The sequence below is a fragment of the Odontesthes bonariensis genome, chromosome 4 (genome assembly GCF_027942865.1).
Source record: "Odontesthes bonariensis isolate fOdoBon6 chromosome 4, fOdoBon6.hap1, whole genome shotgun sequence".
Classification (NCBI taxonomy): domain Eukaryota; kingdom Metazoa; phylum Chordata; class Actinopteri; order Atheriniformes; family Atherinopsidae; genus Odontesthes; species Odontesthes bonariensis.
This window is the reverse complement of record NC_134509.1, coordinates 38,523,689-38,546,353: the sequence shown is the minus strand read 5'-3', so window position 1 is coordinate 38,546,353 and position 22,665 is coordinate 38,523,689. Positions and strand designations below refer to the sequence as shown.

Genomic DNA, 22,665 nt, shown 5'->3' with positions numbered 1-22,665 from the left:
AACGGCACGAGGAAACGGGTTCAAGAGAAAATACGCAGCTTCCTTCACCGTATGTGGTAAACACGCTGGTTCCAAATCCTTCTCACTTGGATTAATACAAATTTTTATTAATTTTAAAAACCCGCAAAAAAAACATCTTAAATGGCAAGCTTCTAGTTATGAAAAGCATAAGCAGGATCATCACAGGAAAGCCTTCAAGCATGTTTCAACAGGAGCTTCTCAATAGGACTGAGAAATGTGACCAACAAAGAAGGGGCCAATTATCCAAAAAGTTCAATATTTGGATTGTCTTTATAAAATAAATTAGCATGAACCACAGCTGCGACCCCTAATAAGATGTAAACCTTACACAAAAAAATAATAACTGGGTTAAGTAGAAGCAAGTGTGGTTGTGGAGAACCTCACGCTGCATTACTTTCAATTAAAAATCAGTTTACTTGTAATGCCAAATAATTTCCTACCCCAGAAACTAAAATACGTTCAATGGAAATGAAGTATTTACAGTGTAAAGAAACATCTTGCAGTTTCAAATTTAATAACATCAGTCCAAGCGCACTCAGTTTGGTTAACCACAGCTTCATGCCTGGAGCTTGCAAGATTTTTGGGTCTATTTCAGAGAAAAACATCTTAAGCTTGTTGTATTTTAGCTTTATTTCATTATCTAAGTGCAGTTCTGTGTTTCTGACTGTATGTGTTCATTTAAAACATGCAAGAAGTTATCAAAATGTGTTTATTTGCTCCTTTATACAACACGTGGATGTCACGTCGACCTGTGATATAATAAATAAGAAGTCATTTAAAACTGATTTCACACATCACAACCGGCCAGTCCACAAATGATCAAACATATCCTACATTTAATTGAAAAAGCACTGGTGAGGAGTTAGTTGGAAAAACAACTTAGATGGTCATAACCAACCTATGCTATCCAGCAGTGTAATTTGCATATTGACACATTTACAAAAACATGAAGACATGAAAATGAAAGCCTCATTGTTTGGATACAAGTGGAGCCGGTCGGTTTGTACATATCCAGTGAGGTCTTCTGTTCTCAAAAATACAAATTACTGCTTTAATTTTACAGTACAGAGAATGCTAATTTGAGGTAAAATGAAGCTTTTAATCCAAAGGACCTTTTAAAGCTGATGGGTGTTGTTGGGAGTCCAAGTTAATGACAGTTTATAACCACAAACATGTCTTAAAAAGTAACAAAAACTTAACATACAAACCAAGTGATAAAACCCAAAGAGACAAATCTTGTATGGAGTTCTTATTTCTCCTTCATTTCTATCAGTTTTCCTCCAGTTCAGCTCTTGTCTCCTCTCACATGTCATTGGGGCCCTTCATGCCAGAGTCCTTTGCTGAGATGGGAGATGCAACCATAGGCAGGACGCACTGCGATGGCTCGCAGTAACTGTTCAGACCAGCGGGACCCGGAGGCCCGGGCACACCGTTGATGCCGGGAACGCCGCGAGGTCCCCTCTCTCCATCACGTCCATTTGTGCCGTAAGCGGGTCGACCTGGTTCACCTGCAAGAAGAGTGAGGAATGGATAGAAGTCAAACAGACACAAGAAAATGATCCCATCTGTCACCGTGCTCACCATTATTTACTCCTAATCAATTTGAAGAATTATTTCAAAGGACAGAATTGTACATACTGGGAACCATATTGGGTTGTTAAAGCAGCACTGTTTGTTTTTCAACCTGTGCATCCAGAAATATAAGGAAGCTTTGATGTAATGTTCAATGAACTATGCTTGTAAAAATGTAGGAAATGTATTCTAAGAACAGATATCTGAGTTATACTTGTCATTTACCTGGTAGACCAGGGGCCCCCGGTGCTCCCTTGGTTCCTCTAACTGTGGGTCCTCGGTCTCCTCTGTCACCCTGGTCACCTACGGAGAAGAAAGTAATTATCACCAAGACAACACTTAGCCAGATTGAACATAAAGTTCATAACACCACATCTGTTCCCTCATCAAGATTCTGATGACTGATTCCATGGGGAAGTGGGTCGCTACCCTCTCAAATGAGAGCCCATGTTTAAAGAAATTTGATGATCACTTATTAAAAGATTTATAGATGCTTCATTTAAATTAGATTTGAAAACTGCTCGTTTGTCACACTCCTTCTCTCAGTTTCCTTGGGAGTTTCACTCTTTTGCACAGAAAGGGGTCATTGAAGGAGACGGTCCGGTAGCTTCTTGTTTCTTAACTTTGTGCATTCTTTCTCCGCCATCGTCCTCCCTCGGATCTGGAAATCAATCCCTGCAGGGCATCACATACGCTCTGTTGCTGTCTGTTTTAGTCTGTGCTCACCTTTGGGTCCTTTGCGACCCATCAACCCAGGTGGACCCTTCAGACCAGGCAGACCTCTTGACCCAGTGTGGCCAGGGTAACCATTCTCTCCCGTGGGGCCTGGAGGTCCAGGTGGGCCAGGAGGACCGGGGATGCCGCTGATTCCTGATTCAGGCCTGCTCAGGCTGGCTGCTAGCTGGGCCAGCTGCTCTGTGACACAGGACAAAGTGGGTTACACATGGTCCTTTGATACCGTCAGAGCAACAGCGAGCAGAACGAACAGCAGCTGGTAGATCAAATGCACCACAAATACAGAAGGATCTATTGTGTTAGTTCCTTATACCTGGTGATGAATAGCCAATTAAAACTGAAAGTGGGAAGGTGGCCAAACTTACCTTGCATTACCCTCATGCAGACTTGTTTGATGTGTGTATCTGTTGGTGATTTCCCCTGTAAAGACAAAGACTCTTTATAATGATGAGCCGTGTAGTTTTTTATAGATCTGAGTAAGCATTGAATTAAATATTTCCATGAAAAAAAAAAAAAATCAGTTTATATCAGTCAAATGTGTGCTTCCATGAAAACACCCTCAGGACATTCAATAATGTGAGCTGAACTTTGGACTTATTCCACGGAGCTTCTTAACCATTTCAGAATGGCAAATTTGAAATATTCTGAGGAGATTCCAGTCCTTTGTCAAGATCCGAAAAAAAGGTATTGCAGTGCCCACTGACTGCCTCACAATGCAAAATCTAATGTAAATGTAAATGTAAATGTACTTTATTTATACAGCCCTTTACAGACAATCCTTACAATGTACCAAAGTGCTTTACAGCAGGTAATAAATAAAGAGAAGAATAAGTAAAAACAAATAAAAACAATAAAAGAACAGTGAAAGCAATAAAATACAACAAAATCAAATAAGATAAAATAAGATAAAAGTGTCATCATGATCTAATTTTATATATTAAATTAACACAAAGAAAATAAATATTTGTGTCATGAGTCTACGAATTCAGGTGTCTTGTGTCACTCCCCTTTTCCTCTGTGTGCGCGTCTGTATTGTCTTCCCCCTCCCCTCAAGCTCATCAACGCTGCACTATATCTACCCTGGTCATTCCTCCACTTGGTGCCATATATTGTTGTGTAATCTACAGTGGTACATCTTGCCAGTTACCTTTAAGTTTCCTTACACTCACTTTTTTCTCTGGTTTAACAGAGTTATCTCCTTGTCTCTCAGAAAAACCGCCAGCTGCAAATCCAGATATCGATCTGCACCCCCTAAACTGCAGAGAGCGTTCCTGGAAGGTCCTGGGAATCCAGCCTTATCTGGAGCCCTTACCTGTCTGCCCGTTTGTTTTGTCACTGATTCACCAAAAGAATTCACCTGATTCATCTCTTTGTCCTCACATTATTCTTAATAAACCTTCATTTGGATTTCACTCCTGTTCACAGTCTGCACCTTGGGGTCCAGTAACATCTAAGGATTTGTTTGTAAAAAAATGTAAAATGTAAAAAATGTAAAAAAAAAAGTATGCAGGCTGTGTATCAGGCCATGCAGACCTGCCGACATGTACGCATTTTGACCTCCTAGTACGGTTCCATGTTCTAAAGTACTCATATTAGCCGCATTCGGACAGAGCAGTTCTAAGAACAGTCCACCTCGAATTTCGTTCTGATAACTGTCCTTCTCCAGGGGAACTGTTTCAGTTTGCATTCGCACATGAGTCGGGACCTTGATAGGGACTGATGCGACGCAACCGTCTGCGACAGCGGCGTGTTACTTTAGCGCCACATTCAACAACAAAACAGAACAAAACAAAACCCGCGAAAAGTAAGGAGAGAAGAAAAAACACCACCAAGAAGCTAACATGGAGAGCGGGGAGGCCACCGTGTTCATGGTCTGCATGACGGTGATATTAATCATGGACGATCACATCGGGCATCTAACATCGAGGCTGGAAGAGCTCACAGAGAGAGTCAGGAGACGAAGGATGGAGCGCAGGCCGTACTTCTTGGTTTCATGAAGGAAGGAGAGCAGAGCGCCGCAGACAAAGGAGACGACGTGTCAGTTTAACTTATTAAACACGCGCAGGTTGTGTCCGTGTCGTATGAGTAAACATTTCAGCCATGACAACATGACATGGGACGTAGCTACCAACCACTAAACACCTACATCAGATGTGTTCCTATAGAACGCAGAAAAGACCCAGCTGAGGAGAAGGAGCTAAAATGGTCATAGGAACTGAGGGCCGTGGCCCCGTTCCTGAAAAGGTTCTAGTAACTGCAAAAGGTTCCTACAGTGCGAATGCGGCTATTGTTTGATCTCGCATTTCGCCAAGTTTCAGTCAAGTTGTCACCACACTGAAGATCTGCTCCAGTGAGCCACACAGTTTAGCGCATAATTCGAACACATTAGCGCAATTTAGCGCATTTGTTTACAGCGCGACCTGTCCATGTGTTTGTGTTTGTGTGCGTGTAAGTGCATGTGTGTGCGCCAATGGGAAGCACTGGCTGGTCACCAGTTAAAGCCAAACACCGGTGACGCTGTGGTGAAGAGAGTGGGAGCAGTGGCAGGGAATCAGATCAATAACATGCTATGTAATGAGATGTGATGGTTCACAGTGGTTACGTTCAATAACACATACATTGGAATTTAAAATATTTCAAATGCATGCCTTATTTTTCCTGATCAAAAATGAATGAGCAGAAATTGAAAAGTAGTTTGATTATCTTTTGATATTTAAAATCATAAAAGATATCAAATTATTTTCAAATAACTTCTGAGAGTGGGTGAGCAGTAAAGATCAGTAATAGACTGGAGCACTCTCCCCCCATTGACCCACAGTGCACTCCCACCCCTTCAGTCAGAATATATTTTTTGCTTTAATCCCTGTACTGTATACATCAATAAAATGATAACTACAGAAAAGTATATAGGCTCAAGCTGTAACAGCCTATTTCAGCTCAGTTAATGATGCCTGCAGCCTACAATAGGCCTATTGGCTTAGCCAATGTGATGGCAACTGACACAGGCATTAAATGCAATGTTACTCTTGTCACCCAATTTAACCTGAAATGATCTTATTCATTCTATCTATCTATCTATCTATCTATCTATCTATCTATCTATCTATCTATCTATCTATCTATAAGCATAACAAGACCTGTGCTGTGATAGTGATTGCTCCAAGCCTATGTTAAAGATCACGTTTTAGATATCTAGGTTTTTTTAGAATGTGGTGTGCATGTTGATGTGTATCTATTTGATGTATAATGTCATTTAAAATACTCATATAGTAGCCTATTGTAATCTACTCCCTCTCCACCTATATTTTCAGATTGCAGACGCCGTGTTGAAGGTGCAAAACACAAAAAACTGGAGAGTGCCATTGCCTCTGTACTGAAGATCATCACAAAGTTCTTTGGAGAGCAAGACCTGAGGACCGTCTGGGGGTGGTACTCATAAAAAATGTTCACGGTTGGCAGGTCTGGGCCATGTAATCACTCAAAAAAATCTGACCTATAAAATAGCATTTTATGATTAAGATATTTTACACACATCCAGTCATGTTTGACAGCAAGTAATCCTACACAACATTGTTTTGTGTAATCTATTGTCACATCTGCGTGGCAGTATCCACTCACAGTGCTGCCAACTGGCCACAGGAAGCTAGCTTCTTGTCACAAGTACCCTCCATTTCATATCAAATTCATATTGTGTGTTGTACACGTGATCCAAAGCAACATGGTGTGTCATAACTGGGTGTTCTGTGGCGACAGAGGAAGCCATCTGTACATGCCAGTGGTCGATGTGATGGCATTCGCAGCTCTTATCCATTGAGGTGTCCCAGATATTAACTGCTGAAAATTAGACCATTGTTCATACAGTACAATAAGCAGCCCTAATTGAGAAGAAAGCTTTGACAGACTAGTATGGAGATCAGTCTTCTCACCACTGGTCCCTGTCCTCCTGGAAGGCCTGGAACACCCATGTCTCCCTGCATGCCTCGTGGTCCTGGCTGACCTGACTTGCCCTCTTTGCCTGGCAGTCCTCTGCTGCCCTCGGGTCCTTTACTTCCTGTCTCTCCTGGTGGGCCTGACTGCAATCAACAGCAACCCAAACAGCATGACTACAACTAACAGGAAATAGACAATGTTGAAATGTGTTTGCACAGACCACCTTTAAAGCATTAAAATGCAAAACCTTGATTGACCAGCATTAACAATGATGGTAACACAGAGCGCTGTAACTGCATCAAGCAACTCATTCTGGTTTCCACTGAGCTGCAGGACATGGAAAACCAATGGAATCCTACCAGAATGTATTTAGTCTTTCTTTTTTCAATGCACATGAACTCATGTCACAACTTTGTAAATAATACCACATACTGTAACACATAAGGTTTAGGGTGATAGCGAGAGCAATGATATTTAGTTTAGGTGCACATACCGATCCTTTCTCTCCTGGTTCTCCTTGATCACCCTGAAATGTAAAAGATATGTAAGACATGTTTGCAGAAAGCTGTGTCCAGAGATATTTCTTTTTCAGTGACTTTATTTGCCTTTAATGAACAGGTCAGTGGAGAGAGAGAGAGGAACAGGAAATGGGGGAGACGTGCAGGAAAGAGCAGCACTGTATGCATTGGTATGGGCATTGCGAACATGGGACATGCTCCTCACCACCTGACCACCCCCAAAGACATTTCTACCAGACTTTTTTACGTTTTTCAATTATTTTAAAGGTATTATTTCCTCAACTACTTCTGAGTTTAAATATTTCTAATGTTTGAAGAACTGCACATAAACCTTCCTGATAGCTCAGTCAAAAACATTGTACTGTAACAAAAGAGCGTATCACTCACCACTTCCCCTCTTTCTCCTGATGTTCCTTCAGCGCCTGCAGGTCCCTAAAAAAAGGACATAAAGCAGATGTTTGTCCTTTTATCTAAACAAACTCAATATTCTGTTGTCTGCCTGACCTCGTCATGACACCAGCCATAATATGACAATTTGTTGAAAATACCTGCTCCCCCTTTGGACCATCAAGACCAACTGCACCCTGAGGGGAAAAGAACAGAATTATTTGGACAACATGAAAATATTTGACAATAAACAGTTAAATCATCATTAGTTTCAGAAATAACTTAATGTTTTAATGCAAATATCTGAGTAAATCAATATGACCTCATGTCCTGGGAATCCAGCCTTATCTGGAGCCCTTACCTGTCTGCCCATTATTCTTAACGCCTGGTTCTGCCTGACTGAACTTCATATTTTGGGAAATCTGAGTCAGATTTGATCATTTAGCGCTACTGCATCTAAATCTGACAATCTCATATTTTGAGGGCATGTAAAGATGTGTTTTACAATAGAAATGTTGTGTCTCTTCTCATTGAGCTCTTGGTTATTTTTTGTCTCTACTGGTTCTGAAAATGGCACTAAAAATGCATGATGATCTATATCTATATATATGTATATATAGATATAGATATAGATATAGATCTTTCTATGTAGATATAGATCTATATAGAGCTATATATAAATATATATCTATATATATATATAGATATATATAAGCTCCACACTGTCTGTGTGGGTGATTATTCTTTGTAGTCTTGTGACTATAAAATACCCGTGTTCATTTGATACATTGCTTTTTATAGTATATTACAGCTATTTAGAGATAAACAGTGCTAAAATAAAATAAAAAGACGACATCAGTAAAGCATTAGTTAATTTGAAAATGTATTCCAAAAGTAATTAAATTCAATTAAAATGTGTGCCATTAAATTCTAAGTCAATATAATGGGTTATCAAAGAATGTGTACCTGCTTTTGTTTTGAAGACGTATCAGACTATCAGACTAACGAGTGAAGAATCAAGGCAGACTGATTTGCTGCCCCCTGCTGGAAATCACTGGACTGCTTTCAATGTGTTCAGTGCAGGGACTTGGCTCATTTGACTGTGTTTGCACTGTGTGGCTGGATACACAGGGATACCATTTCCACTTGTAGGACTTATTTGATAGTGATATCAGCAAACCCCCACCATATCCAACTGAATATGACAGCATGTGTTTGAATGAGCCCATAAAAAAGAAATATCTCACTCCACTTGCGTTATGATCTGAGTCAGGTGGCATGAGACTTCTAAGGTGTTGTGCTCTCACGACTTTACTGTAAATTATCTCTTTGTGTCACTTACCCTGTCTCCTTTCTCACCACGGTAACCTGCAGGGCCAGGAAGTCCTGGAAGGCCTGGATCCCCTTTGCTTCCCTATTAAAACATACACACACATACACACACAGACAAACTATTAAATACACTGGCAGGCATGTTCAGAATCACAACACACAGACACCAGTGAGAAGTTTTGAAGAGTAACTTCCCCCACCATAACCTGACCATATCTTCAAAAATAAATGTGAAAAAACTGTTTCAGCTTCACATCTTCTGAACATTGAAGGGGGACCCCCTCCAATCCCAACCCCACCTCTCTCAAATGTGTCAGGGTGTATGTGAGTATGTGGGCATTCCTGAGAAACAGAGATTTCTTTCAGGGCCTCACAGCATCTTTTCCTGCCCTGAATCCCCCCTGAGCTGCAGGGAAAAAAACATTGTAACAAGAGGCCATTCATGGCCACTCACTGGTGGATTAGAAACTTAACTGTAAGAAGTTCTTAAAGACCTGCGACACTTTAAGAAAAGCACAAAACATGACTCCACGTCCCAGCATTGGATGTAGGAACAAGATACAAGGCTTATCTTGGTCAGTTATTCTCATCTTGACCAATTTCCTCTAGATAGTAGAACACATTTAGAGACTCTGATTCTGGTGGCTTTGATATTCAGGGTATTAATGTCTCTACATACACTGGCAGCAGTACAGTCATGAACAGGATAAAAGCATCTTTTATTCTTTTTGGCTGATGGAATTTAGTTTCATCCGAATGTTTTCTGACAGTGCTATCTCAGCCTATCTTTAGTCCTGTTTTCATGCATGTGCTTCTCCTCAGCAGCATTATCATAATCCTCTTGTTTTTCTCGCTGGTTTAATTAGCTCTCCGTTGGGGCGATGCTTTTAACCTTAATACCCTGGTCTGTCTGCTGCCAGTAGGAGAGCTCAGAGGCTTAGCAGCAGTTATACAGCTGGACAGAGAAATAGTTGATTTTATGTCAATGATTAAATAAAAATGTTCTTTGTTGTTATATGTGTCTATCGAGACTGTGAAAGGTTCTTTTTATGTTGTGCTTTGTTGCATTTTGTCTGAAACTTTGAGGTCAGTTTGACTGGCACAAGCTTCCTTTTATCAGCTTTTTGCACACAGCATTTGTTATGTGTTCTGCTTAATTTACCCCAGTGAACACAGTCTGACTCATGTCTTCTGTGAACTCCACTGCTCTCAGTTTGTTTGTTTGTTTCTGTACATTACTGCAACATTATCCTTGCAATCTTTACAAGTGAAGATCAATATGGGCAAAGTCCCAGGTCACCTCCACCTGTACGATACTTCTGGCGTGATTTCCAAGTTAACATGTGGTTTCCTTCTCTCAGATCTTACCCTGGCTCCTAGTAATCCTGGAGGCCCGTCAGTTCCTCTCTCTCCACGTTCCCCCTGAAACATACAGAGTTAAGATTAAATCTGATTATCAGCCACAACATGACTGAAGGAAATCTAGTGGATTCTTTTAGTTTTCTTGGCTTTTAATGCTATTACTACTGTGACCCAGCTGACACAAGATTGTCATACAATGAAGTTTTTAATATATGGTCTAATTTAGTTTGTTATATAATTACATGCAATTGTAGTCATTCCTGCTAAACATTAACAACGTATGAATATCTATTCCTGTAACTTTCATGATTTCATGAGCTTCTTTATCAATAAAGTTGTTTCTATCAGAGAGAAGATTAATGGAATCCTTCCCACTATTATCAGTGATGTATCATCAAGTACAGCAGCTTTAGAAGTATCTTTAGAACCTGATTTGTATTTAGACGGCTTCTACCCAGTTGATCTCTCTGAGCTAACAACAGCAATAGTCTCTTCTAAACCATCAACTTGTATTTTAGACCCAATCCCAACCAGACTGTTCAAGGAGGTTTTCCCCTTAATCGACACTTCCATATTGGATTTGATCAATCTGTCTTTGTTGACAGGATATGTACCTCAGCCTTTTAAGGTTGCTGTAATTAAACTTTTACTTGAAAAAAACTCCTATTAAACCAGGACTATTAGCTAATTATCAACCTATATCTAATCTCCCTTTTTTTGTCTAAAAAAATAGTTGCAACTCAGCTTTGTGAACATTTACACAGAAATAATCTGTTTGAAGAGTTTCAGTCAGGATTCAGAGTGCATCATAGCACAGAAACAGCACTGGTGAAAGTTACCAATGATCTCCTCTTAGCCTCTGATTTCCATTACTATGCTGATGATACTCAGCAACCAATCAGTTGGTCAGACTACGAGCATGTCTTAAAGACATTTTCTGTTTCTAATTTTAGACTAAACTGAAGATGTTGTCTTTGGACTTGAGCAATTCATTAAAACACTGTTGAGCTATGTAGTTACTCTAGATGATGTTGCCTTGGCTTCCATGATGGAGTTATTTTTAACCAGAATCTGTCTTTTAACTCACATATAAAACAGGTTTCTAGGACTGCCTTCTTTCACCTTCGTAATATTGTTCAAATCAGGAACATCCTGTCTCAGAGTGATGCAGAAAAACTGCTCCATGCATTTGTTACTTCAAGATTGGACTACTGTAATTCTTTATTATTGGGCTGTCCCACATATTCTCTGACAAGCCTTCAGCTGATCCAAAATGCTGCAGCCAGAGTTCTAAAGAGAACTAACAGGAGAGATCATATTCCTCCAGTTTTAGTTTCTCTTCATTGGCTCCCTGTTAAATTCAGAATAGAATGTAAGATTCTCCTCCTCACATATAAAGCTCTTAATGACCGAGCTAAAGATCTCATAGTTGGATATTTTCCCAACAGAGCACTTTGCTCCCAAACTGCAGGTTTACTTGTGGTTCCCAGAGTTTCTAAAAGTAGAATGGGAGGCAGAGCCTTCAGTTATCAGGCCCCTCTCTGTGGAACCAGCTGCCAGTTTGGGTTCAAGAAGCAGACACCCTCTCTACCTTTAAGATCAGGCTTAAAACTTTCCTTTTTGACAAAGCTTTTAGTTATAATTCCTCTCCACTCTCACCTGATGCATGCTCAGGATGGGGATTGAATCAAAGAAAGCTTTAGATGCGATTCATTGGATTTACACAAGCTAAAATATACAGCCCTCTGACATAAAACAAGGGTGTGGTAGAATAAGTCTGTTCATTTGTCAAAAATAATATAATAATAATAATAATACTACCCCTGTGTTCTATTGTTGGCATAGTCCAGTAAGTGTATCCTGCGGTTGTGGCCAGGAGTTTGACTGGGTCGGCCATAACGGGGCTAGAACTTATGGGATATCAAAAACTGTGATGGGACATGAAGTGGAGAATGAACAATACGTTTCCTGTTTTAACCTCTTCAACCCGGGATGGGAACATCCGGTTCGATCCGGCTCTGATGAAGTCTCACAAGTGTTAGCTTTATTTCGATACCAAGATGGTTCACACAGAGTTTGTAATTGCAGAGAAATACTAAATTCATTTTCGAGCAGAAACTCCGGAAAGACTCCTGGGGCTGAACCGGTTAAGACAGAAACTGTGGGATGGAACTTAAAGGGGAACTCCCCCATTGCTAGAGGTTGTCAAATACTGATAGTAGGACACAGACAGGTGCAAATCGGCGCTCCCTGTGCATGGAGAACCATGCATATGGTTTTGATGGTAAGGCTTGTGACTTTATTGTCGGATGGTTTATAAAGTGGTGTGACGTTTCTGCAGTGTGCAAGTTGTTGTTTTACGTGGAAGGGTTAGCACTTGCCCCTTAGCCACCACGTATTAGCCTCGCATGACAGGCTGCGCAAACAGCGCAATCTCCGCACAGGGAGCGCCGATTTGCACCTGTCTGTGTCCTACTATCAGTATTTGACAACCTCTAGCAATGGGATTGCGCTTCAAATGCCCCGGAGTTCCCCTTTAAAGTAAAGCCGTGTGAATTTCAGAGACTCACAGGTCCTCCTCTGGGTCCAACCGGTCCCACCTCTCCCTGCTCGCCCCGTTCGCCCTGGAGGAAAGTAAGATATCAGATAAGAAAATTGTTACAGCTGCAGATGACATTTGTCTCATGAATCATTACCCTAAACTGATCAAAATAAAGCAGCTTATTAATATACACATTTATATGCTTTTCTGAATATTTACCTGGAAGTTAGAATGAACTACATTGTAAAATAATGAATCTATTTGATCTTGCTTTAAACGTACTTGTTTCCCTGGCGACCCCATCATTCCTACAACTCCTGGATCTGCTGTGTTGCCCTGGTGACAGAGAGAGAGAAAAAACATTACCTGAATATAGCTGCCAGTAGACAGAGAGATGTTACTGTTTTCATACTGCTGTCATCATACCTTTGCCCCACTGTGTCCTTTTTGCCCATATGCACCTGGTAAACCCTGCATGAAGAAAATTGTGCCAAACATCAAAGTCTGAGACAAATATCAAACTGTTGTTGATGGATCAGGAGGTCACTCACAGGAAGTCCTTGAGGGCCAGCATCACCTGGAGCGCCACTTTTTCCTGTGACACCCTAAGAATAAGAACAATCAAAATGACACACAAGACATAAAATTTTCTCTGAAAGCGGGGAAGGCAGCAATTATCTGGCATCTTATGGCAATATGTCCAGTCTGAGCATCGAGACTTTGGCTCGTTGGGACTCTTATTAGACCAAATCAGGTGAGATATGATAAAGATCAACAAAGTCCCTGTAGAGTGCAAGATATAACAGATGAATGGAATTAATAAGCAACTCTTAAATAAACAAGTTCAAGTCCTGTCACTGACGATCTATATTAAATGTGTGCGCGAGCCCATGTTTTTGTGGTGGGACCTGAATTTTAACATTCATTTGTTGCAGCTTTTAGAACAAGTCTACAGCTTCAAACTACAGACTCTGGCAGAAAAAAACACGGCTTTCAGACTACGATTGGAATATATTATTGCAAAGAATAGTTACCTTGGACGCAGGCAACCCGGGTATTCCTTCACGACCATCTGGACCCGGAAGGCCCTGTTGATCAGAGGGGGAACAATGAGTTGTTTCAACAAAAAAGTTTATTCCACATACATTTTTAAATGAGAGCACAGTCTCAATGAAGGGTTGAGTGGAGAGGCATCTGTATAGGGATGTTGGACAAAAAATATATTCTTTGACAATCACATATGGGTCAGATTGTACATTTAGTGACCTATAAAAAATATCATATTGCAGAGTTAATGTTTAAATAGCAGCTTCATTTATATGATTAAGTGCAAAGGTAGAAAGATGGACAAAAAGGAAAAAGGTGGTTAAGGATGGAGGTAGATAGTGAAAACAAGAGGATGATATCAGCAGAAGTAATAAGGCATAAATAGTTAGAAAGTTATATTTAATGAATAACTGATTTTAGCTTTAATAAGATAGAGTGGAGCTCACAGCCTCTCCTTTTGGCCCTGGCACTCCTCTGATTCCTAGTGGTCCTTGGTCACCCTATGAAATTACAAACACAAAAAACTTTATCCACTGCAAGATGAAGCTGCAACTTCCAAATACAACTGTACTCCAAACCACTTATAAATTAATCATATTTAAGTCTGACTTCATTTAGGAGAAAAACCAAACTACAGGGACAACAATAATAAAGGGAATGGTACATTCTACAAGAATTACAGAACCAGTTAAACGTTGGACACGGTAGGACAGCAAAAGACCACAAATACAAAAATGTATTGGACACAATTTGCTTATCTTTTTTAGTTTTGATGATGAACTATAAATACAATACTTTCAGCTTAATTGATTGAACTTGTTGTTCTTTTTAGTCTTACCTGCACTCCCCTTGGTCCCATCTCACCTATGGCTCCCCTCTGACCTGGATCACCCTGAATAATATCAGCATTCATCAGCATTTTGTCTAAATAACAAAAAGGCATGACAAAGACAAAAATATATCCTGCCACTCACTGGCCCTCCCTGGATTCCCCGAGGACCCACATCACCAGACTTTCCTCGAGTTCCCTGTTTGGTGGAAAAGCAAAATTAGGCAAAGATTTAGCAAAAATGAACTAACTGTTTGAAAAGTAAAGAGACTAAACTGATATGATGTCCTCTATGTGGTTAATGGGTGTCTCATGTTCCCTCCCTTTTTCCTTTTTTAGCTCCATTTTGAAATATCTTCAAAAATCCTTATCATTTTAACTGTGCAACATTAATCCTTCCAACATAATGAAAGTTTATCTTTAGGTACAAAACCAACTTGGTTAGGTTTATGGATGTTTAATTGTGCTGGTTAAAGCAACGATACAATAATAAACATGAATTTAATGTCATGGAAAACAATGAGTTCAGCATTTCATTGATTCATCCATCCTGCCCACAAGAATGTCACTTCATCTTTCTTCTGTCATAGATAAAATGCCTGTTAGAGGCTGAACTGAAACATAAACCTACTATATGACATCAAGTGCTGCCGTCACTTAATAAATTGTCATAAGAATGTAATGTAATCTTTTGTAAGGAAAGTGTGCTGTCAGTTCAAAATAAAATGTTCATTAACAATTCCATTGGATGAAACTCACCCTGTCACCTTTGGAGCCCATTATTCCTGGAAGGCCTCTCTGTCCACCTTGGCCCTAAAATTATTCAGCAGATCGATGACAGTTAATATATTTGTTTCTAGCCATTTCTCTGTAGATGGAGTTCATGTTTCTTTTCTTTTAAATTGTGACAGCAATTTTTGATAACGTGGTGAAACATTTTACAGGTAGCCCTTGAGTTCCAACTTCACCAGGAGGTCCTTGTTCACCCTCCTCTCCCTGTTGAAGAGAATAGCCAAGTTATAACAAGACTTTACACTTTTTTTTTTTTTTTAAATCTGTTGTTTAGCATCAAGTTACCTTATGTCCTTGTCTTCCGGGCTCACCTGATTCTCCCTTAACACCTTTGTGGCCCTTCAGGCAAAAGATAAATGTTAAACACCAACCAATCAGCACATCTACAGGTGCACATAAGTCAGCAGTGGCAATAAAGGTGAACTTACTTTCATGCCAGGGAGTCCAGAATATCCATTTAGACCTGAGGGGCAGGCATTGGGACACTGAAAAACACAACAGCCTATCTGAGGTCATTGAAAAGCCCTGCCACCAGGGGGTTCCACTGACAGTGACTCCTGACTCTGAGGCAAGCTCAAACAAAGCTGCTTTAACATTTTTGTGTTTGCATTTGTCTCAAACTGATTACATTTGAATGAAAACTGAACCCAGATTTCACTGGTCAGCCAAACTGTGGGAGGGATGATGACCATGCATGTAGCATTCTACATGACAGCAGGAATATCTTACAGGTGACATTTTTTACAGCTCTTTCTGCTGCATTCAGTTTATTCTTTGAAGTGAAGTCACACCGTATTTCAGAACAATTCGGGATAGTTTGCTCTCTGGTACATAAACTACTTGTTGCATTGTAACAGGTATCTTTGAATATCAATAAATGGGTGTAATTACTCTACTTACCAGCTCCTCGCCCTGATAAACAGCTGGGGGTCCCTAAAAAAGGGTATGAACATTAATCATTATGTGCCCAATTCAAAACATGAATCGTATTTTTTCCTAAAAAAAATAAGAATAATACATACATAAATAAAGAGAAGATTTGGCAAGTTTTTCACAGGCGTAACCCCCATATTCAACTCTGCTGCTCATCCCACAAATGCATTTTCCTTAAAAATGTGGCACCATTTCAAAGGGAACTAAACAGGCTTTCCAACGGTGTAAGATTGATTGCCAAGAAGCATTGTTACAACAAAGAAGTAAAGGACCACACACTAATGTACTTACTTTTAGTTTAGATGAAAATGAACAAAGCATGAAGAAAATTAAGCTCAAACAAATTCAGCTCTGACGAGGATGATGTAATGTAGAGACTTTAAATTGATCTGCTGTACCTTCCTGTCTCTTTGGTTGCCCTTCCTGTTTCTTACTGACCACATTCCTTTGATAATGTTAACAGCAATATTGAAAAAAAAAAATGGATTTTTACCCGAGGACCAGCAGGACCAGGAGAACCAACTTGACCTCTCCTGCCTCTTGCTCCCTGTGACAAATGGGGGACTTTTTAATGATCAGTGTTTGAATCATCATCAGTACATGCTTCGTGATGTGTTTGTTGTTCCTGAGCAGCGTCTCTTAATAAGTAGAAACAACTGTAGCTGTAGTCTGATACTCACAGGGGCTCCAACTTTTCCCAGTTCACCCGGTAGCCCATCTGTACCAGGAATACCCTGTTAGGGAACAGTCAAACATCTTAGAACTGCTGTAGCCTCTGGTACCATTAAAAATGTGTATGCAGTGAACATAGTAATTTGCCATAAATTTTCTTTTTACACAAATCTTTCCTGTTAAAGAGGACGCATCATATCAGTATTAATTTTATATCTTTTATTTTCAATTCACTTTTTCTGCAGCTTCTTATTTCTCTGAGGGAAATCATGGTACATGTAAGGGCAGCTCAATTCACTGCACAGGCGTTTAAGTGCTGATGCTGATTTACTCAGATGATGCTGCAGAAATAAAATGAGGATTTTATAAGAGTAGAGAGTTTGTAAATGCTTTAAGTGACCAAATATTGAAATGTAGTTTTGAAGAGCTGATTTTGAGTCAACATGTGTGCGAAAGCAGTTTCATCAAGAATTTACCGTACTCTTTTTACTACATGATGCAAAAAGATGGAACTTTGGCACATGTTCAGACCACCAAGGCCCATTTGAGTTTTGTCGAGCACATCCATCCATCCATCTAATTTTCTATACCCGCTTAATCCAACTCAGGGTCACAGGGGGATGGAGCCTATCCCAGCTGTCATTGGGCGAGAGGCAGGGTACATCCTGGACAGGCTGCCAGTCCATCACAGAGACACACAGCGACAAACCAGACAAAGAACCATCCACACTCAGACTCTAGCGTCAATTTAGAAATGGTTCCTGGTTAACCCCAGGGATTTTAACGTGTTTAATCCCTGGGGGATTTTAACCGGGAACCCTCTCGCTGTGAGGCTAACCACCACACACCGTGAAGCCCTAGTCAAGCACATGCATGCAGAAATTGGTTTGTTATCAATGTGTGTTGTTTCTTTGAACTGCTATAGCACATAGCTTTGTTTTAAAATATTGACAATAAGGAAAAGAGCAAGTTTCTTCTGCAGCTGAAACATCTTCAGATACATCTTCCCATTTTAAAAAAACTTAAAGGGATAGTTCGGGTTTTTGAAGTGGGGTTGTGTATACTATTTATGAGTAGTTGGTATCTTAAGTTTGAGCTGCTTTAGATGGCAATATTTCACAATCCTTTTGTCCCTGCTCTCAGTAGCTACCAGCTTTGCTCCCCGCTAAGAATTCCTCCCTACTTCTACAAACTGAGAGGGCTCTGACTGCTAATTATAGGAGGTCAGGTACTCAATTAATCTTAAGTACATTGTGCAATCTCACTTCAAAAAACAGAAACTATACCTTTAGAGGTTCAAACTGAATCCAGTATGAACTGTCATAAAAACATTCTGACATGTAGTTAAACATACAAATGTCAGTTAATTTTTACCACACACTATTTTAATTTCATCATGCTTTTCCTGCTGAATCACATATAAGCAACACTGTCACTATAACAGCCCTGTAACCTTGGAACAATCTGTAAATCTGCCAAATTTAAATCTAAAATGAAAATAAAAAACCTACCACTGGTTTTCTAACACCAGCTAATAAAACACATAATATACAGGTAATGATAAAGTACTCACATCAAGCCCATCAGGTCCTACACCCTGTGAGTGAGAAGAAACTTAGACTGACTCAGCAGATAAAATCAGTCAGGAGAACATTCTGGATGTTGTTTGGTTCACAATGCTGCCCATTGGTAAAGTAAAAGGTTTAACAGTATGATGTGTACGGGACATTTAACATTAAAATAAGTCATATAAGTCATCTGTGACGGAAGGTAATCGAACATATTAAATACAAATATTTACAGCTGGTTAATATCTGCACTTACAGGCTCTCCAGAAGGGCCACGAGCTCCGAGTTCCCCCTGAAACCCAACGAGAACAGAAATATAATCTGACATCAGAACCATGACGGTGCCAAAGTAAAGCCCAGTATATTTTCAGATTAACAGTGTGGTTTGTTTCTCACAGTCCCTTCAGGTATGGCTGTAGAAGATGACCAGATTGATCAACTCCTGTACAGAAACTTACTTTTGACCCTCTTGGGCCCACTGGGCCTGGATCCCCAGGAGGTCCCACAGGTCCCTGCAAAGGCAACACAAAATCCACTAAATATCAGGCACGTCACCGTAACATTTTTCATTTTTTTTGTATCTGTAATCACTAAAATGACACTTTAGACCTGAATGAGCAAGGTATCTGTCTCTTTGTTTTAACACTTTGACATCTTTTTGTCTGAATTCACCATCCTGAATTCCACTTTTCGACCATAAAGTTTTCCACCATTACATTTTTTGTGTCCACATGTGATTCACACACTATCTAGTCCACTGACATTATTACATATACATTTGCACAGAGTTTTTAGAAACTCATAAAGACACATGCCATGTGGTTTGTGGAAACATAAGAAAATGTTAATGAATTAAGCTGCAACTCTAAATAATAAATTAATCAATAACAAGTTTCCTGAGAACACATTTACAGTATTGTCTGAATGTCAAACTGGGACCAATTTGACTAAGAGTTTTATCACTGTCTTTATTTCCTTCTTCATTTATAAGACCAAGCTATTTCACAACATCTATACCAACAGTTACGAATATGAATAATGGCTTATCAAGCAAGGGGAAGGAAGTGAAGATTTTGTTCTTTAAGGTGGTTGGATTGATTTTTCTTTCAAACGTCCTCTGCAAACTTCTTCTGGTTGCATTCATCCTATGACATTATCAGGTGGAGGACATGACCTGTTTTTCCATCCATCAGTTCCTCACTTCACCTTCCTTCTTCATTAATAAACTCCAAAAGAATCTCCGCCTGGACAAACGCATGAGCAACATGAGGGAAACAAAGACAACCATGACCAGGTGCTCAATCTATGGCAACAGCCGATCTGTCTCAAAGCTGAAGGTCGAACCTGGCCAAGTTAGGGCAAATTCTCTGTTAGATTCTCAACTAAGACTGGATTCTGCTCTATTTCTGGTACAGAAAGTATGCAAACCATTCAAGCTCTGTCTGTTATTTGATTTATACAAGGTAAAGGCTACAAATTTTACTGGATACATTTTCTCAATTTCAGTCCACATGAAATTCTGAATCTGCCTGTCTGTTCTCAGCACCATCACCACAGCGGACAGCAAACACACTGTGACCATTCTGCACCACCTTCCCCAGCATACACCTCTTTCCTGTCAACCATCTCTGGGCAGCCGATTCCCCTCACTCCCTTTGGCCATGCACAAAAAGACCCCTGTTTCTGTCAGGAAGCTATTTGAAACTCTCCCCTAAATAGCCAGATTCATTTATTCAAGGGACCATTTTTTTCCTCAACATTTTTGCCAACTGGAGGCCAAGATAAACTGTTCCCACAGCAGCAGTTGTATATATCAAGTCCCCCTGCTCAGATCTTCCACATATTCAATACATCTTCTCATCAAGACTTGAGACTTAAACTTATCTTCAAGATCAAGGCAGCTGGTGGATTCAGAAGTCTTTCCCATGGCTCTTAGAATAGAGAGAAGTCTGTGGCAAGAGCTACAAAAATGTGTATGGAGGGCAAACACTCACAGCTGTACTAAACACCCACAGTTCTTTACCTGAAGTTAGAGTCAATTATGTTGACATATTGTTTTACTTACATCCGCCCCTGAAAGGCCTGAAGCTCCAGGAGTCCCGTCTTTGCCATTATCTCCATCAGGTCCCTGGAAGCAGAAAATTCAACATTACCACGTCCATTTTAGCTATCGAACCCCAAAGTAAGCAACCATTATAGGTTTTTCCATGTGCAAAGAGAAATAAAACGCAGACTTACTGGTCCACCGTTCACTGTGGAGTCTTCTCCTCTATCGCCCTGAAGACACAGGATGGACAATTTCAAAATAAAAGCCAAAGTCATAGAAATGGTGCTTTATTTCAGTATCTGTTCAAGACATTCTTCAATGTGTAACTTATCACCGAAGATGGCGTGTTCTGACAGCATTAAAATGGGATTTCATACATGTTTTTAAACTTCTTTTTTAAAGAAGACAACTAAAGAGAAAACTGTGCTGTGTGGATCTGCATGGTATCTGAAAATCTAATGCTCTGTTGTAAAAGTAAAAGGTAAAAGTAAAAGTAAAAGGTGCGGTCCATGAGTCAAAGCATGCTTCCATTTCCTGTCATCTCTGTGGTGGCTTGTGATAAAAGACAGTTTTGGGGTAAAACAATTAAAAACGTTTTGCGCAGAAATTAGCACAACAGATTAATCCATTTAAAATGCATGTTACTGTCTGACTTTATTTAAATGTGAGCATCGACATTAACAAAACGCATCACCTAACGAGGCAACAACCCTGCACAGTAGAAAAACAGTAAAAAATGTTTTTTATCCTCCAAAATTACTACTTGTGTTGAGGAAAAAATGCAGTCATTCTTGTGTAATTTGAAAGAGCATCATTATCTAAACAGCTGCTATTTGGCTTCACAGTTCACTGAGACAATTGAACCACTGGACCTCAGTAACCGAATAACCAACATCTGAAAACAAGCTTTTATGGAAGTGAGAAAACAATGAAGACTCACGTCAATTCCATCCACTCCTGGCACACCAGCTATGCCAGGCGGTCCTGGGGGGCCTCTGGGACCAACTGGGCCCCTCTTTAAAACAAACATGGAAATCAGTTTTCTTTTTTTTTCTGCTGAAATCCATTCCTGAATATCAGTGCAGTGCTGCTGCTGTTTGTGTGAGGGGCAATTCACACAGAGACCCATTGTCTGGGTGATGTTAAGGTGAAGGGCATTAAACCAAGCCTGGTTTCTCATTACAGTTTCATTATACTGCCTAAGTAACTGCATGTGTTCAGATTACTGCTGCCGTCTGGACCTTATTGCTGACAGGTGTGCAAGCTTTTTTATGGATAAACATAAAAAAGAAAGTCCAAAATGTTGGGTTTTTTTTTAATATAAATTGTAACATATAGTTGGTGAAAAAATTACATTAACTCACTTGTACGCTTAAATGACCCACTCAAATGATCTAGTGACAATGTTCAACACCACAATGACTATGACATTTGCAAGATTTTCAAGACACACTGTAACACTGGATTTAATAAAAATGACTTAAATACTGTAACAGCATACACAATTTTCAAGTATGAAATCGGGAAAAAAAACAATGGGGTCGGATTATTCCTGAGTAGCGCAGACTAGTTTAAACTCCCAAAAGGAATGCAAAATACAATGCCAAAGGACAATAATTATATAAAGTATAGGACAGATGTAAACCTACAAGCAGCTTGGATGAATTATTTGCTCTGTTCAATCAGTGAACAGAAAATAAAACTCAGAAAACTTCAATAAAGTTTTGGCTTTGAGCACTTACTCATATTAAAAAAATACTCTCACCTGCGCCGAGCAAATCAGCACAATATGAAGTAAAAGCACCAGCAAAGTCTCCCGGCAGATGTTGGAGAGAGCCATGGTCTTCCCACAGACCCTGGAAGACACTAAAATCTCTTTTTCCCAGGTTAGACGGGGCTCTCGGACGTTCCACCTGCCAGTTTCCCCCTAGACTGAAACCCCACCGCCTGCTGGAACGGTAGGATGTAAGAGCCCTGATTAAGCCTGAGAAACCAAGGAGGAGGGGTTCTCTGTACTCACAGGGTGGGATGTACTGGTCTTCACTTTGAAAGTGTGAAAATAAAATGAGAAATGAATAAATTCAGTCTGGACTGGACATTCATTGTCTTTGTTTATCATGCATTGTGATTCTGCTAGTTGCTCGCCAGCTCACAGCAGTTAAAATAACGATGCTATCTCCATGACAACCAATTAGAGTTAATTCACTTTCAAGGCCAGAAAAAACACATAAACGCACATAATCAAGCCTGCCAATTTGGCAGAAACAGCAACAAAGGCAGATAAAGTCCTGAAAAAAAAAGAAAGCCAAACAACTACACAGAGAGAAGGACAAACTGCCACTGGTTCTGGAGCATCTCAGCTACCATTCGGCAAGAGG

At 40.0% G+C, this 22,665-nt stretch overlaps 1 protein-coding gene across 1 annotated transcript; it reads right to left on the bottom strand.

Moving 5' to 3' along the window:
• Positions 1-427: 427 nt before the first annotated feature.
• Positions 428-22,223, bottom strand: col9a1a (collagen, type IX, alpha 1a). The gene is made up of 32 exons (XM_075464156.1): positions 22,053-22,223; positions 21,228-21,302; positions 20,479-20,517; positions 20,306-20,368; positions 18,699-18,752; positions 18,497-18,532; positions 18,246-18,269; positions 16,681-16,734; positions 16,494-16,547; positions 15,968-16,000; positions 15,496-15,552; positions 15,353-15,406; positions 15,218-15,271; positions 15,035-15,088; positions 14,421-14,474; positions 14,285-14,338; positions 13,893-13,946; positions 13,434-13,487; positions 12,951-13,004; positions 12,826-12,870; positions 12,682-12,735; positions 12,428-12,481; positions 9,864-9,917; positions 8,506-8,577; positions 7,325-7,360; positions 7,164-7,208; positions 6,752-6,784; positions 6,255-6,401; positions 2,694-2,748; positions 2,320-2,508; positions 1,819-1,896; positions 428-1,529 (listed from the first exon to the last, which is right to left on the bottom strand). The coding sequence occupies exons 1-32, from the start codon at positions 22,125-22,127 to the stop codon at positions 1,324-1,326; spliced, it is 2,064 nt and encodes a 687-aa protein (XP_075320271.1). The 5' UTR covers positions 22,128-22,223; the 3' UTR covers positions 428-1,323.
• Between the last annotated feature and the right edge of the window lie 442 nt (positions 22,224-22,665).